Source organism: Misgurnus anguillicaudatus, chromosome 17 (genome assembly GCF_027580225.2).
Source record: "Misgurnus anguillicaudatus chromosome 17, ASM2758022v2, whole genome shotgun sequence".
NCBI classification, from domain to species: Eukaryota; Metazoa; Chordata; class Actinopteri; order Cypriniformes; family Cobitidae; genus Misgurnus; species Misgurnus anguillicaudatus.
Genome location: NC_073353.2, coordinates 31,614,885 through 31,629,055, shown reverse-complemented (window position 1 = coordinate 31,629,055; position 14,171 = coordinate 31,614,885). Strand labels below are relative to the sequence as shown.

At 38.2% G+C, this 14,171-nt stretch overlaps 1 protein-coding gene across 1 annotated transcript in view; it reads left to right on the top strand.

Annotated features, from left to right (window-relative positions):
* erbb4b (erb-b2 receptor tyrosine kinase 4b) overlaps positions 1 to 14,171 on the top strand; it is a 438,095-nt gene that overhangs the window by 355,995 nt on the left and 67,929 nt on the right. The window contains exons 16-17 of the mRNA XM_073854619.1: positions 3,648 to 3,802; positions 8,160 to 8,204. Coding sequence (XP_073710720.1) covers positions 3,648 to 3,802; positions 8,160 to 8,204 — 200 coding nt within the window. The remainder of the gene's footprint in view (positions 1 to 3,647; positions 3,803 to 8,159; positions 8,205 to 14,171) is intronic.

Sequence of the window (14,171 nt, the reverse complement as noted above, 5' to 3'; positions counted from 1 at the left end):
CAAGAAAACATCCCCCACACCGTTACACCATTGCATTAATGAAAAATTGAACAGGTTTTCCTAATAATCCTTTAGGTGAGTGTATATACATCGTCACATTTCATACCATACATTTTTTACACAGCAAAGGTTAATTGCACATTACAGGATTGGGGTTTGGAAACGTTTTGAGCGTTTTTGTTGACATTTTCATTTTTCAGATAGTGCTCAGATGCTGATGCTGTCTGCGACTGCGCTATTGCGTCTGCACTGCAGCACCATGTAACACGATCAAAACGGCGAAAATCTTTGAAAAGTGACAAGGATGCAGTGCGGAATTGATAATATTGTGCACATTAAACAGATAAAAAGAGAAGTAACAGATTAAAGGATGCTTCTTTGATTTGGAGGTTGCATGCAAAATCCATTTGGCTCAAAAAAACTCAGTTTGAATGGGCGTGACGCCTCTGGATAAGTCGCTTTGAATAAAAGTGTCTGCCAAATGCATAAACGTAAATAAGCGGATTGCTTTCTGTCTCCACCGCATCTTGAAGAGCATTCAAAAGTGACCAAGTGTAAATACCACTTAAGCTTAGCCTAGTCTGCTCCTACCCTGTTTGTTGCTATTAGTTCATGTTTACAGCTGAGTTGTCTAACGTAGCTGTGAAACAATCAAAGGTGTAATTAAACAACACTAACAAACAGTGAGTTCGTTATTTGTAGTGTGGCGAGGAAATGAAGATCTCCGTGCAGCAGGTGTCTGGAGAAGCGGCACAATTACCTGAGATGCAAATTGCCTGCTTTCTAGCCAGACTTGGAGTTATTCCTCCACCCTTATCTAAATGCTAAAACTGAAACACAATAGTAACTGTTTCTTAGAAGTTTGATAGATGTCGAATGCTGCCTGCTTCTTTTGCTTTTGCAGTGGTTTAATAATTCTCATGCTGCCAAAATGAATGATGGGAAACGTAGTCACCTTATAAATAGGATCAATTTAGAAATGCACCGATACAATTTTTTTTGTCGATACAGCTAACCAATTATTATGTCTGCACATATTGATTACTGATACCGGTCATATGGTGGTGCAGGACTGTCAGTCAGTGGCCATGAGCGGGGATTTATTAGTGTGACATCACATTAACAAGAAAATCAAAGCAACATGTCTAATGGGGATTAAAAAGGGTTCATTGTAGAGTAGTTGTGTGGACTGCCAATGCACATTTATGTCCAAAGAGTGGATTTTGCTTAATAGGTGCATTTTAAAACTTACAAATCCAGAGGTGGAAAGTAACGAATTACATTTACTCACGTTACTGTAATTGAGTAGGTTTTTTGTGTATTTTTACTTTTTTGAGTAGTTTTTAAAATCTGTACTTTTACTTTTACTTAAGTATGTTTTATTTAAAGTATTGTACTTCGCTACATTTTAAATCATATCCGTTACTGAGTAAAAAAATATTTTAAAAAGCAAGGTGATAAAGACGCGCAACGGATGTAAATGGGCGGGGCCCGGGGGAACGCGCAAAAAGAACCATGGAGACGGAGGAGACAGGTGCGCGCTAATGCAGACCCGCCTCAGTTCAAATCTTATGAAAGAAACCCCTGGTCATATTTAAGCGACCACTTTCCACTGACGCGAAGCGAGTGTTTAATTTCTATGAAAGGTAGGATTCATGCTCTTAAGTACGAAATTGCACGACGCGTTTTTAATACCATGCGCATTATCTTCTGAGGTATAGCAGCTTTGTGTCAAGTCAAACACAACTTCAAAACGTCCTCGAGAATGCGCTGGTCATTAGACATTGCGAGAGAGAGAGAGAGAGAGAGAGAAGAATAAAGGTCATCAGGTACCCAGGTCAGGGAAGTAAGAAAATAATAAACGTGTCAAATGTATATAGACATGGCACTCATCTCATTATATGCTCATTTAAACTATATATAGTTTAATAAAATAATGTATGTTAACAGGAATACATAAATTACAACCTTACTATAGTGATTGTATTTACAAGCTGCTGACCACCTTCAAAAGTGCATAACTCACATGTAAAATCATTAAATAATTCCATAAATGTTTCTTACTTTAAAAAAGCTTTTTTTTTAATTAACTTTTTGTTATTGCACTTTAATTGTAAAGATGTTCCTACAGTTAAAAACAACTAGTTTGAGATGTATATTCCCTTGTCGTTTTTGAACTATACTAGAACCTCCACCTCTTCCCGCTGTAAAAAAAGTTACTTTTACTCTGAGTAAAGTTTAAATGACTTACTTTTTACTTTTACTTGAGTAGATTTTTAGACAAGTAACTTTACTTTTACTTAAGTAAAATATTATTAAAGTAACTTTACTTTTACTTGAGTACAATATTTTATTACTTTTTCCACCTCTGTACAAATCCAATGCATTAATGAATAGGTAAACAATGAATCATGCTAGGCTACTCAAACAACTGTTTTTTTTAGGGGTGCACCGATATATCGGGTTTTGATGCTTGATATGCTTCTCAATGAATTACAGTGAAATGCCGCTACATCCAAACGCCAGGGGGCGCTCTCGTGCAGAAACCCAATATGCGCTGTAGACGAAGAACCTTACACACGCAGCTATGGCCCTGTCCCAAATGGCGCACTTCATGTGGACTTTCGGTCTCGCGGATTTAAATTGCGCGTTTTTGTGTAGTCTACGAGTGCGTAGGGAGTCCCATCCGTCATTTTTACGCTTTGAAGTGTGCTCATCAGCGCCCCCTTTGCGCCATTTGGGACATGGCCATTGACACGCAGCTCCAGGAAATGGCTTAGGGATATATTTATATTGCTGTTCTTCAAACCTTTTCCGGTATTTTCATGATAATAAAGAATATGTATAATGATTATGTGTGACAAGTGTTGCTTTTTCAAATGCATGTTATAAATGTCTCAAACTAACAGTGATTTGATTGATAAAGACTTAACTGATCAAAAGCCGTAGTACATGAAATAACTTAGCTGTGAATAATACCGGCTGTGCGATTCAGAATAGTTATCGTATTATTCACGTATTATTAGTTTATATCGGCATTTATCGGTGCACTCCTAGTTTTTTTACATTTTGCAAGCACTAGGCCACAGCTCCAACAATGATTTATTTCATTAATTGCGAACAGTGCATATGTTTGCCGAAAGCAGTAGATTTCACAGACTGGGTAAGGAAGCGAAATGTTCTGTGTCAGGCTTGCATTGCCATCTACTCGCTGCTTTATTGCATCAGGGCCGGTTTACAGCGTGAAATGAAGAGCAGCTGTAATTGCTTGGAGGCATTTATTCATTTATCACAAGGGGTCCAGTCATATCCACTGGCACGCAGACGTTTCTTAAGGTGATGTGGGTGCTGTGCGTGTGTCGGACTTTAAACTGAAGAATATGGAGCATCTTTTCATATTGTAAGTGAAGTGGTATTTGTCTTTACAGTAGGTTGATGAGGTGCCCGGCTGACTCCAATGGTTCTTATATTGATATCTGAGCTAACAATTCCCTCTCTCCTGCCTCCTCTCTCCATATTACCACCATAAATCCTGCGCCGGCTGATTGTTATGGTCATTGTGTGTGTGTGTGTGTTGAGGAATGTTTATTATCTGCTGTTGTTGGTATTTTATGTCTCTCTTACCTCGCTCTCTTTCTCTCACACAGGGTCCTGATCACTGTGTTAAATGTCTTCACTTTAAAGACGGGCCCAACTGTGTGGAGAAATGCCCCGATGGCCTACAGGGAACAAACAGCTTCATCTTCAAATATGCTGAGGCCAACAATGAGTGTCACCCTTGCCATGTCAACTGTACCCAGGGGTAAGGATGTTTTTGTTAAATGTTTGCGAGTTGTGTGTGTGTATGATGTGCAGTATTTGTAAGGGTGTCAAGCTCGATGACAGCTTTTGCTTTTCTAAAAAGGGAAGCACAAACATAATGGGCCCTATCTTGCACCCAGCGCAATTGACTTTGTCAGTGACGCATGTATCATTTCGTATTTTGCACCGGCGCACAGCGGGTTTTTCCCTCCACAGACGCACGTCGGCAAACTAGGGAATGAACTTGCGCTCCCTGGGCGGTTCAGCGAAAAAATGGAGGCGTGCTCCGGCGCAAACCATCTCTTAGGCTATTTTGCAGTTTAAAAAAACATTTGCTCTACTAACCAAAAAAAAACTAGTCTAAAGTCAGTGGCGCGTTGCGCGTGGTTCATTATGCTATTTTAAGGGCGCATGCTTGACCATAATGTATAGCGTGCACAACGCGCATTGCTAACTAATCTACACAGATGCAACAGTTATTTTTGCAAATCATAAATTTTTACAATAAAAAATATAAGATAAGGGAAATCATCATAAATTGTTACAATAAAAAATATTAACACATGAGATAAGGGAAATCATAGTGGTGAGCATTGTGGTGATAGTTTTTATTTATTTTGTGTGGCAGCGTTAAACAATTATCATGCAAATAATGATTAAAATATTTTCATAAGTTTGTTGTGTGACTGTATTACTTTTATTTTATGTAAATAATAATTAAAGTGTTTTCATAAGAAACCTTTATGTATATGAACTTGATTTGTAAGTGTACTTTGGGGTTGGACCTTGCGTTTCTTGTGTCCGATTTCAAAGCCCCCAAACCCCTTCAGCTGTGAGGGTGGACGCAGCGATGTCCTCCTGTGTGCCCGGCGTGCCCGATTTATGCTGGCAAGCTTGGGATCCCCCCGTCTCCTGACATCATTGTAGTGCTTGGCGCAGCTGATGAGACAATTGCGGCTATTTCCTCTCACGCCAGTTTAACTGACGCTGATTCGGGCGGGTTTCTCCCATCCTCATACAAAACAACTTCTCTATCTTTGACTGCTCTTACAAGAACGTGGGTCTCCTCGGCTGTGAACCGCTCCTGGCGTGCGCCTGGTAAATCCATCATAATAATAGCAACCCGCCATGGAACTTGCGCCCTTGCATTTAAAGGGAATGTTGGATAGCGTTCTGATTGGTTTATTTGACGTTACGCCCAAACCACACCTATGAATAATGAACCTACTTCAGACCAACCCCTTATTGATTTGCGCCCGGCGCAAGACTTATTTCTCCCGCCGTGAAAATAGCAACAGCGCCCAAGATCCGCCCACAAAGTCACTTGCGCTCTGCGCTTCGCACTTGCGTTTCAGATCGTTAAAATAGGGCCCAAAATGTCACTTATCAATGGCAAATGTGTATTTTTGTTTGGTGTCTGCAGCTAAGAGAAAACAGTGAAAATAAATGGCCGGAGCTCTTTGTGTTCCCGGCTTCCAGGTGTGAATACTAGCTGTATATTTAGCTGTTCACAAAATGAAGTTTTACAAAATTCGGGAGGTGCACGTTTAACCAATCAGTGCAAGAGAAAGCCGGTATATAAAGCTGGTCTCTCACCTCTATCCTCCACCACCCCATCACCTCACTCTTGGCTGGTTTCTTTCTGAGTTAAAGGGGGGGGGGGTAGTATTCTGGCTATGGGCCAGATTCCGAATTTAAAGCCCTCCCTGGACAGCACGCCAAACGTCTTTGTAAATGTTTTTTTTTTTTTATATTAAAACATTGCGGAAATTATGTTTTTGGGTCTTAAAGTGGAAGTGTATGCGCTTTCATGTGCTGTCTGCTGTTCAAGCCTCAGGAAATTTGGAGAGCCTGTTTTTCAATTCACTGACCCTTTTAAGAGCGCTTGTGTCCTTAGAGTTGCCTGCGCATAAGCCATCATTAATTTTAAAGGAAACAGTTTGCCCTTGCTATGTCTCTGCGATCTAACTTTGGACTAAATGATACCCATCATGCTCTCCAAATTTGTCCTGCTAGGCACCTGCAGGTTAACCTCATAAGCCCCTCAGGGTTAAGATGACTGACAGCTTAGATGTCCTGCAGGCAAAAAAAGAAAAACATCCACTGAGGGAACTGTGCACTGTTGCTGCACACTGGATTTGTGTTTTCTTCACTGTCACGTGACAACCCACAAATGGTGATTGGGTGATTCTCACAAAATCCAGATTTAAAAGGAGTACAGCATCAGATTTTTTTAAAAAGCCATTGAATTAATTGATTAAAGTCTGAACTTACTCATTATTTTTAGAGGATTTAAAAAATATTTCCTATAGAATTATTTACATTTTTTAGATTAACACATTATAAAAAATTATCATACCGCAACATGATATTACATTAAATATATGCATTTACAAACTCATGTTTCGTTAATGAGAACAAAAAAGCTGTCTAGGTACTATGACAAACTAAATTTCAACTTTTATCTGGAGAGAAGATAAAAGATAAAAAAATATCTGGTAGCCATCTTGAGTGTCACAGTCAATTTTGTCCCTTCCAACAATTTTTTTTTTTTTTTTTTTGAAATTGTTAGTTCCTTGAGGGCTTAAACAATACTTGAAAATTGTTGTGGAGGGTGAGAAATTTGGTCTTGGACACATTTATATTCCTTATTATTGTCACTACATTTACCAATGATCACCAAATACCACATGTTTCTTTACTGTAAATGTTTATAGTATAACATGCACTGAAGCTTTTTATTTTTTAGATTTTCTAATTATAAATATTTCCATGTCAAAAAAACCCAAATCCAGTCATGGACACGTTGCGGTATGAACATTTTCTCCTTAAATGTAAAAAAAAAAAATGGGTTTGTATGATGTCATTTGAAATTATGGGCAAAATAGTACATGAAGAGATTTTTGCAACTGTATGCTTCTTATTTTGATACTCTTACTTTGCATTTACTTTTTTTTTATCAAAATATTTCATGGCACCTCCTAAATCTAATTTCGCCTGAATCACCCGATTGTCTTATTTAACTAAGACAATCGCTCAACTAAAATTCGACTAAAATTTAAACTAAAATTTGACAAATTAACCTTCTAGAAAATATATGAATTTAAAAAGTACTTTTTCCTCATGAATATTGAATGATAATGTAGACTTATCTTGCACATGTTGGAATGCCCATGTTTGACATTTTGAAACAAACACACGAATATTATAAAATGTGGTCTTAGACCACAAAAAGCATAATGATCAATTTTTGGAAATTGAGATTTATAAATCATCTGAAAGCTGAATAAATATGCTTTCCATATTTGGCCTATTGGACAGTCAATATAGCCCTGCCCTCAGGCTAAGAAATGCATTATTAACAAAAGAGATATCATTTTAAGGAAGAGGAAAAGTTAGTGTTTTTATTCAAAGATTATGAGGGCACATAAACTAAAAAAAAAACATGATCTGTACAGATAAATCATTTATAGTAAACACTGCAATATACTATTAAAAAGAGTTATCGTTTTTCATGTTGACTTTAAATGTTGCTAAATGCTTAAGCTATTTCCCTCAGCTCTATAGATACAAAACACACTTAGTCATTATGTGTCTTCTACAGAGCACTTTTAGGATCCCCATAACCCTTGAGAGTCCTGTACTCTCAATAGGCTAAAGAATGCTGCTATTAAAAAACATCTGCTTGTGAATGGGGGAATAGCTCTCCAGATGGCAGATATTTCCATTGGCAGAAGCACCCAGACTTTTGTATTAATCTCCTCTATAAAGAGACTGTTATGAGCATTTACCTATCACTATTAATTATACACACTAGATCAAGGATGACTTTGTTCCTCCATCAGTTCATGAGCTCTCTATAATAATCTTTATCTTTATAACCTTCAGTAAATATAAAGCTTATGGTCACTACTGTTGCTTCTTTTCAGTTGTGAGTATCTAAAGTGAGTGATACTCTGTCAAAGTGTAATATATGAATATTGTACATTTGAATGGTACTGCTTTACCAATGTACCACAAAATTCTGTCAGTGACCTATAAGGTATTCATGTAAACAGTTGGTTTGTAAATGTAAACAGGTATGTACTTACCATCATTTATCAAAATATATTATGGCAGAATAAAGAAACTCATAAGGTTTAGGTCAACATGAGGGTGAGTATTTTTTCACTTTTGGGTGAATTGCCACTTTAAGAACTCTTAAAACATTGCACATCTTTTGCATTTGTGAAACTCAACTAACCACTTAAGGTTGTTTTTATTCATTTTTTCTTCTTTATATATGTTAGTGTGTTGTTTTCTGCTTGCGTGTTAAATTATAAATTCATTAATTTTGCATTCTTAATTAATTGTTTCAGATGCACAGGACCCCGTCTGCAAGACTGCATTGGCATGATGGACAGGTATCCCTTACATTTTTGTTACTTATATCTAATGATCTCATACATTGCACTCTTCTGGATTCACACACAAATACACACTCATTCTCCAAGGCACAGTGACTCCCACTGTCAGTAGGTTTGCAAGGTCAGAATCTTGGCTCCAGTTTCTCTCTCATCTTTATTTTCTGTCTCGCCTGCCCTCCCTCAAGCCATCATTTATTCATGGCATCTATTTTGGTGTTGCGCCCAACGTCCAGCACTAGATTCTATTCACACTGGCATCGATAGAGAAGCACTGTGTCTAGAGATCCTTGTCCACACACAATTCTGTAGTATTATACTTGGAGCACACATACATCCCTTACGAAAATTAAACATGGTTTTACTACAGTAAAAAAACATGATTACTGTTGTAAAACCATGGTTACCACAAAATAACCATGGGCTGTTTCTCTATTCCAAGAACGCAAAGAACGGACTTGCGTTCTCGTGGAGATCGTTCTTGCCAGGTGACCTTGGAAGAACGAACTCAGAAGGTCGCGAGAACACAAAACGCTCTTGTGAGAATTAAGATGTGTGCGATCTTTTTGTTGGTCACTTGACCTCCGCTATTGTTTTGCCGCAATGACTTATGGGGTGTAAAGTGATTTCAGCGCGCAAGTCTGCACTCTATGCATCCTCGATATCAAGAACACATTCGGGTATTTTCATGTGTCCTCTGTACTTGCGTTCTTGGGAATTGGAATTGAACTTCGACAGTTAATGATGACGTAGAGCGAGGACACGAGGATGCAAGATCAGTTTTGTTTCGCGTGCTCACGTAAAACGTTTGTGTGCGAACGTGAAACTATCGAGTGCGCACACAAAAGTTTTACGTGAGCACGCAAAACAAAACTTAAAAAAAAAATTCTGCACATGAAGGTTTCGTGTGAGCACAAGAAACAAAACTTTAGATTTTTTTCTCCAATGTCACCTTAGGGGCTCAGTAGATTTTACATGAAAGCGAAAGTTTCACGTGTGCATATGATAGATTCACGTGCGCACGCGATAGTTTCACGTGCGCATGCGAAACTAAACTTTATTAAATTTTTGCTCCATGTCCCCTTAGGGGCTCCGTAAAAATCTATTCAAATGTCTTAATATAACTAAGGCCTAGTCCTGGATTAATTTAAGCCCTGTCTGGGAAACTTCCCCTTAAAGTCTATGCCTTCTGAAATGCATGCTGTCAGTACAACAAAATGGGTCACACAAAATACTAAACAATTTCAACTAAGTTTAAAAAAAGGATGCAAAAAACTCCACATTTTTGGACACCCCCTACCCATTCAAATATACCCACAATTGTCTTCGCTTACTCATTGTTTTAGCCCCAGCTGACTTTCAACATAAAACCTTTCTGCCTTTCAACTCAAGAACAGCAGATAGGGGTGGGGGTGTTGGAGAAGGAGTGTTATATAATGACCAAGCCACAGTTCTGTGATTAATGTGCTGCTGTGAGGCTTGTGTGTATGTGTGTGTGAGCTTGCATTTGCTTTGCGGCATATTTGATAAATTGATATCACTTTCCTTTGGTCTCCTGGGAGAACAGGAACAACATACCATTAAGTGTTCAGAGCAAATGCATTTGCCGTTTCAAATCTACCGTAGTGTTAGACACATAGTCCTTGCAGCTAGGAAGTCAGAACTAAAAATCACAGGCCTTATTCTTAACCAATCACAGACTGTCGGATACCTGCTACGGTAATAATATAAAGTGCTTTATGCTGGATGAAACACTCCTCACTGAATTTGGCTGATTTTGGCAGTTTTTGGATTTGCAGTATTCACTGTCAAAAATAAGGTACAAAAGCTGTCACTGGGGCAGTACCCTTTAAAAAAGGTCCTAATAGACCCTTTTATTGTTTGTACACAATGATGACGTGGCAGCGTATGCGCGCGTTTAGGCAACAGAAGTATGGCAAGAATCAGCAGTGAAGCACCACAGACAGAGAAAGTTATTTTAAAAAGTTGACTTTATCAACTTTTTTAACACAGCTACCAGATCCGTGTAATATAGTGAAGTGGATAGAAGACGTTAGCAGATTGCCAAAAATAAAGTTGCCAGATACATACATACATATTAGTATACTATATTAGTGCAACCAAACACAACAACCAGACGTTTTGATGCTGGGAAACTGTTTTAATAAACTTTCTGAGTTGCTAACACGTTCGAACCAATGGGGAATAACACCACTTCTGTTGCCTAAATGCGCGCTCAGGCTATTTGATCACGTATGCTGTAAAAGGGTCTATATGTACCATTTAGGTACAAATATGTATCTTTGAACTACCAATATGTACATTTGAAGTACTAACATGCACTCTTTGGATACAAAGGTGTACCTTTTTGAAAGGGTACTGTCCCAGTGACAACTTTTGTACCTTTATTTCTGAGAGTGTTGAATACTTTTAAAGGTAAAAATATTGATATCCACAGTGTTCATTATATATTGGGTATATTTCATTGAGTTCTGGTTTGTATGCAGTTTCAGATTTAAGATTCCTAGTTAAACTGATACACTGTTAGAAAAATAGCTTTCAGCTGTCAGTGGGGTGGTACCCTTTCAAAAAGTACACCTTTGCACCTAATGAATTCAAATTAGTACATCAAAATGAGTACATCAGGATATAATATAAATAAATATATGACATACAGTATGTATACAATAAATTTACATAATATGAGACCCAGTCTGTGAAAACCCAGCTAGTCTTTATTGTGATTTACTGTTATCTACAAGCAGTACAACCATTCTACATAATGTAAAGAACATTCTCTGGAAAATAACCTATCTTTATTATCAACTGAATAAGATGTAAAAGATTGAAATCAACATAAATAACTTTGATGCTCCAAATTTCAGATTATGAGACTTTAGCCTGGATTTCACAGACAGGGTCACAAATATTTAAATGACCCAATTCCAAAATGTCTGCAATACAGAACAGAATTTGTTGTAGCACAAAGAAATCTCATTTTAAAAGTTTTTATTCAGAATTTAAACATTTGCATTATTCATGCAGGAGATGCTTTAACGCTACGTTCAACGGGACAAAAGCATTAACGCTTCTTATTCACTTTTAATGGGTGACGTAATGCGTTGCCGAACTGAATTGTGGATTCGTCAACATCGCGTCACTGCCATTGCTCCAGTTGTGTGACATTTCTCAACTTTTCAAGCCAGCCAATTACGTTTATGGAAGACTGGAGCATGTGTTGCGGCCACTGTGATTGGCTGTTGGCCACGCTTCAGACAAGGCTTCCGTCAAGTGTTAATGCTTTCGCCCTGTGCTGTACCATGAATTGTGGATCCGTCGACGTTGCGTCACTGCTGTTGCTCGTGGAAGAAGTTGAACATTTCTCGACTTTTTAAGTGCAAACGCGTGCATCAGCCAATCAGATCGCCTTATGCCATTAACTTAGTGTGAGCCAGCCAATTAAGTTTATGCAAGACCGGAGCATGTGTTGCGGCCACTGTGATTGGCTGTTGGCCAAAGTACAAATCTTGTGAACTCTGACCTGCGAATTTGTATCACATGAACCCCATTCACACAGACCTTCGGTCCCAGAAAATACCCGTAAAATTGCCAGACAAGCTTCTGTGTGAACGCAAAGACATCCTGTAAATCTTCTGGGATCATTGCCAGAAAGAGGACCTAGTAAGTTACACGGAAAGCCCTCTGTGTGAACAAGAGGCCGAAACATTGCCGTAATGAGCGTGTCGTAGTGAGGATGTGCGCGTCATCACAACAAAGGTTATGGTCCAGCTCTTTAAAACGAGAGATTTACATGCATATCAACATTCATGAAGAGAAATGTTGCAAACTAAATTGTAGCAATTATCAGGAAATGATAAATGAGACGCATAAATAATGATGCGCGTGCCGTAGTGAGGACGCGCATGTGATGGCAACATTAAGTTGGTTCAACTCTTTAAAATGAGGGATTTACAACATTCACGACGAGAAATGTCAGCAACTGGACTGACGTAGATATCAGGTAAGTTAGCTCGTCAATTACTGAGTCTTATCATAAACAAAAATGCACGCGAGTGGTTCCTGGAGAGAGAAATAATAAATAATATGCAAAGTTCAGACGCTGCGTAGAAGATGTGCAGGACTTTAAACAGGTCACGTGCCTTTCCGGGACATTGCAGATCCCGGCAAATCACGACAGTGTGAATGAACAAAAAATAAAACGATCCCAAAAAATTCCAGGATGCATTTTCCATGTATTTTCCGGAATGTCTGTGTGAAAAGGGCTATGGAGATATGTGGCCAGTAGAAACCAGTACGTCATGGCGTGACCTTTCTCTCTACTAAAAAGCACAAATGGACAAATGCAAACCGTTCCCCGCCCATTTTCACAGTAATGTCCGACACATATTCGCATGCTCAAAGTCTAGTGTGACTGTGGCATTACCAGTGTTGGGGAAAGTCACTTTAAAGTAATGCATTACAATATTAAGTTACTCCCCAAAAAAGTAACTAATTGTGTTACTTAGTTACTTTTCATGAAAAGTAATGCTTACATTACTTTTTTGTTACTTTTGCGTTACTTTTTCTTGGCTGAGGCTTGATCTCTTTCAGGTTTGCAGGTGTTTTTATGACCGAAAAGTTCTGCATTGAGAAATTGCATATTTCATCACAAAAATGTCGAGCTCTGGCCTGCCGCCTTAGTTTCTGACTCAAACTGTTCCCACACAGGCGTGTACGCATAGAGTGCATAATGTGACTATGTTTAGTTTAATTCAGTACATATTTTTTAATCGAATTAATTAAACAAAAAAAGTAACGTGCATTACTTTTTTTTAAAAAGTAACTAAAATATTAATGTGTACATTTAAAAATGAATGCGTTACTCGTTTCTTCAGAAACGTAATATAATTACTTAATGCACTTTACTTATAATGCGTTACCCCCAACACTGGGCATTACAAGCAATAGAGTATTTAAAGGAATATTCCATTTTCTTAAAAGAAAAATCCAGATAATTTACTCACCACCATGTCATCCAAAATGTTGATGTCTTTCTTTGTTCAGTCGAGAAGAAATTATGTTTTTTGAGGAAAACATTGCAGGATTTTTCTCATTTTAATGAACTTTAATAGACACCAACAATTAATACTTAACTCAACACGTAACAATTTTTTTCAACGGAGCTTCAAATGACCACAAACAATCCCAAACGAGGCACAAGGGTCTTATATAGCAAAACGATTGTCATTTTTGACAAGAAAAATTACAAAAATACACTTTTAAAGCACAACTTCTCGTCCAGATCCGGTCGTGATGCGCCAGCGTGACCCCACGCAATACGTCATGACGTCAAGAGGTCACAGAAGACGAACGTGAAACTCCGCCCCAGTGTTTACAAGTGTGTTGAAAGAGGACCATTCCTACGTTGTTGTATGTCAACTGATACTAATTAATGTCTTTGTGTCAGTTTATTGTTTACAATGGTCCGCAAATGTGCGTTTTATATATGTAACACGTGACCTCCCTACGTCACCACGCATTTACGTTAGGTCGCGCTGGACCGGATCTAGACGAGAAGCTGTGCTTTAAAAGTGTATATTTGTTATTTTTCTTGTCAAAAATGACAATCGTTTTGCTAGATAAGACCCTTGTGCCTCGTTTGGGATCGTTTGGAGTCCTTTGAAACTCCGTTGAAAGAAAACGTTAAGTGTTAATTGTTGGTGTCTATTAAAGTCCATCAAAATGAGAAAAATCCTGCAATGTTCTCCCCAAAACAAATCATTCCTTGTCGACTGAACAAAGAAAGACATCAACACCCTGGATGACATGGTGGTGAGTAGATTATCTGGATTTTTCTTTTAAGAAAATGAAATATTCCTTTAACATTTGGCCTTAAAAAAATCCTAATATTATTGAGCAACGGTATCTGCCGACATTGCACATATATACTGAACACAATCATCTGGA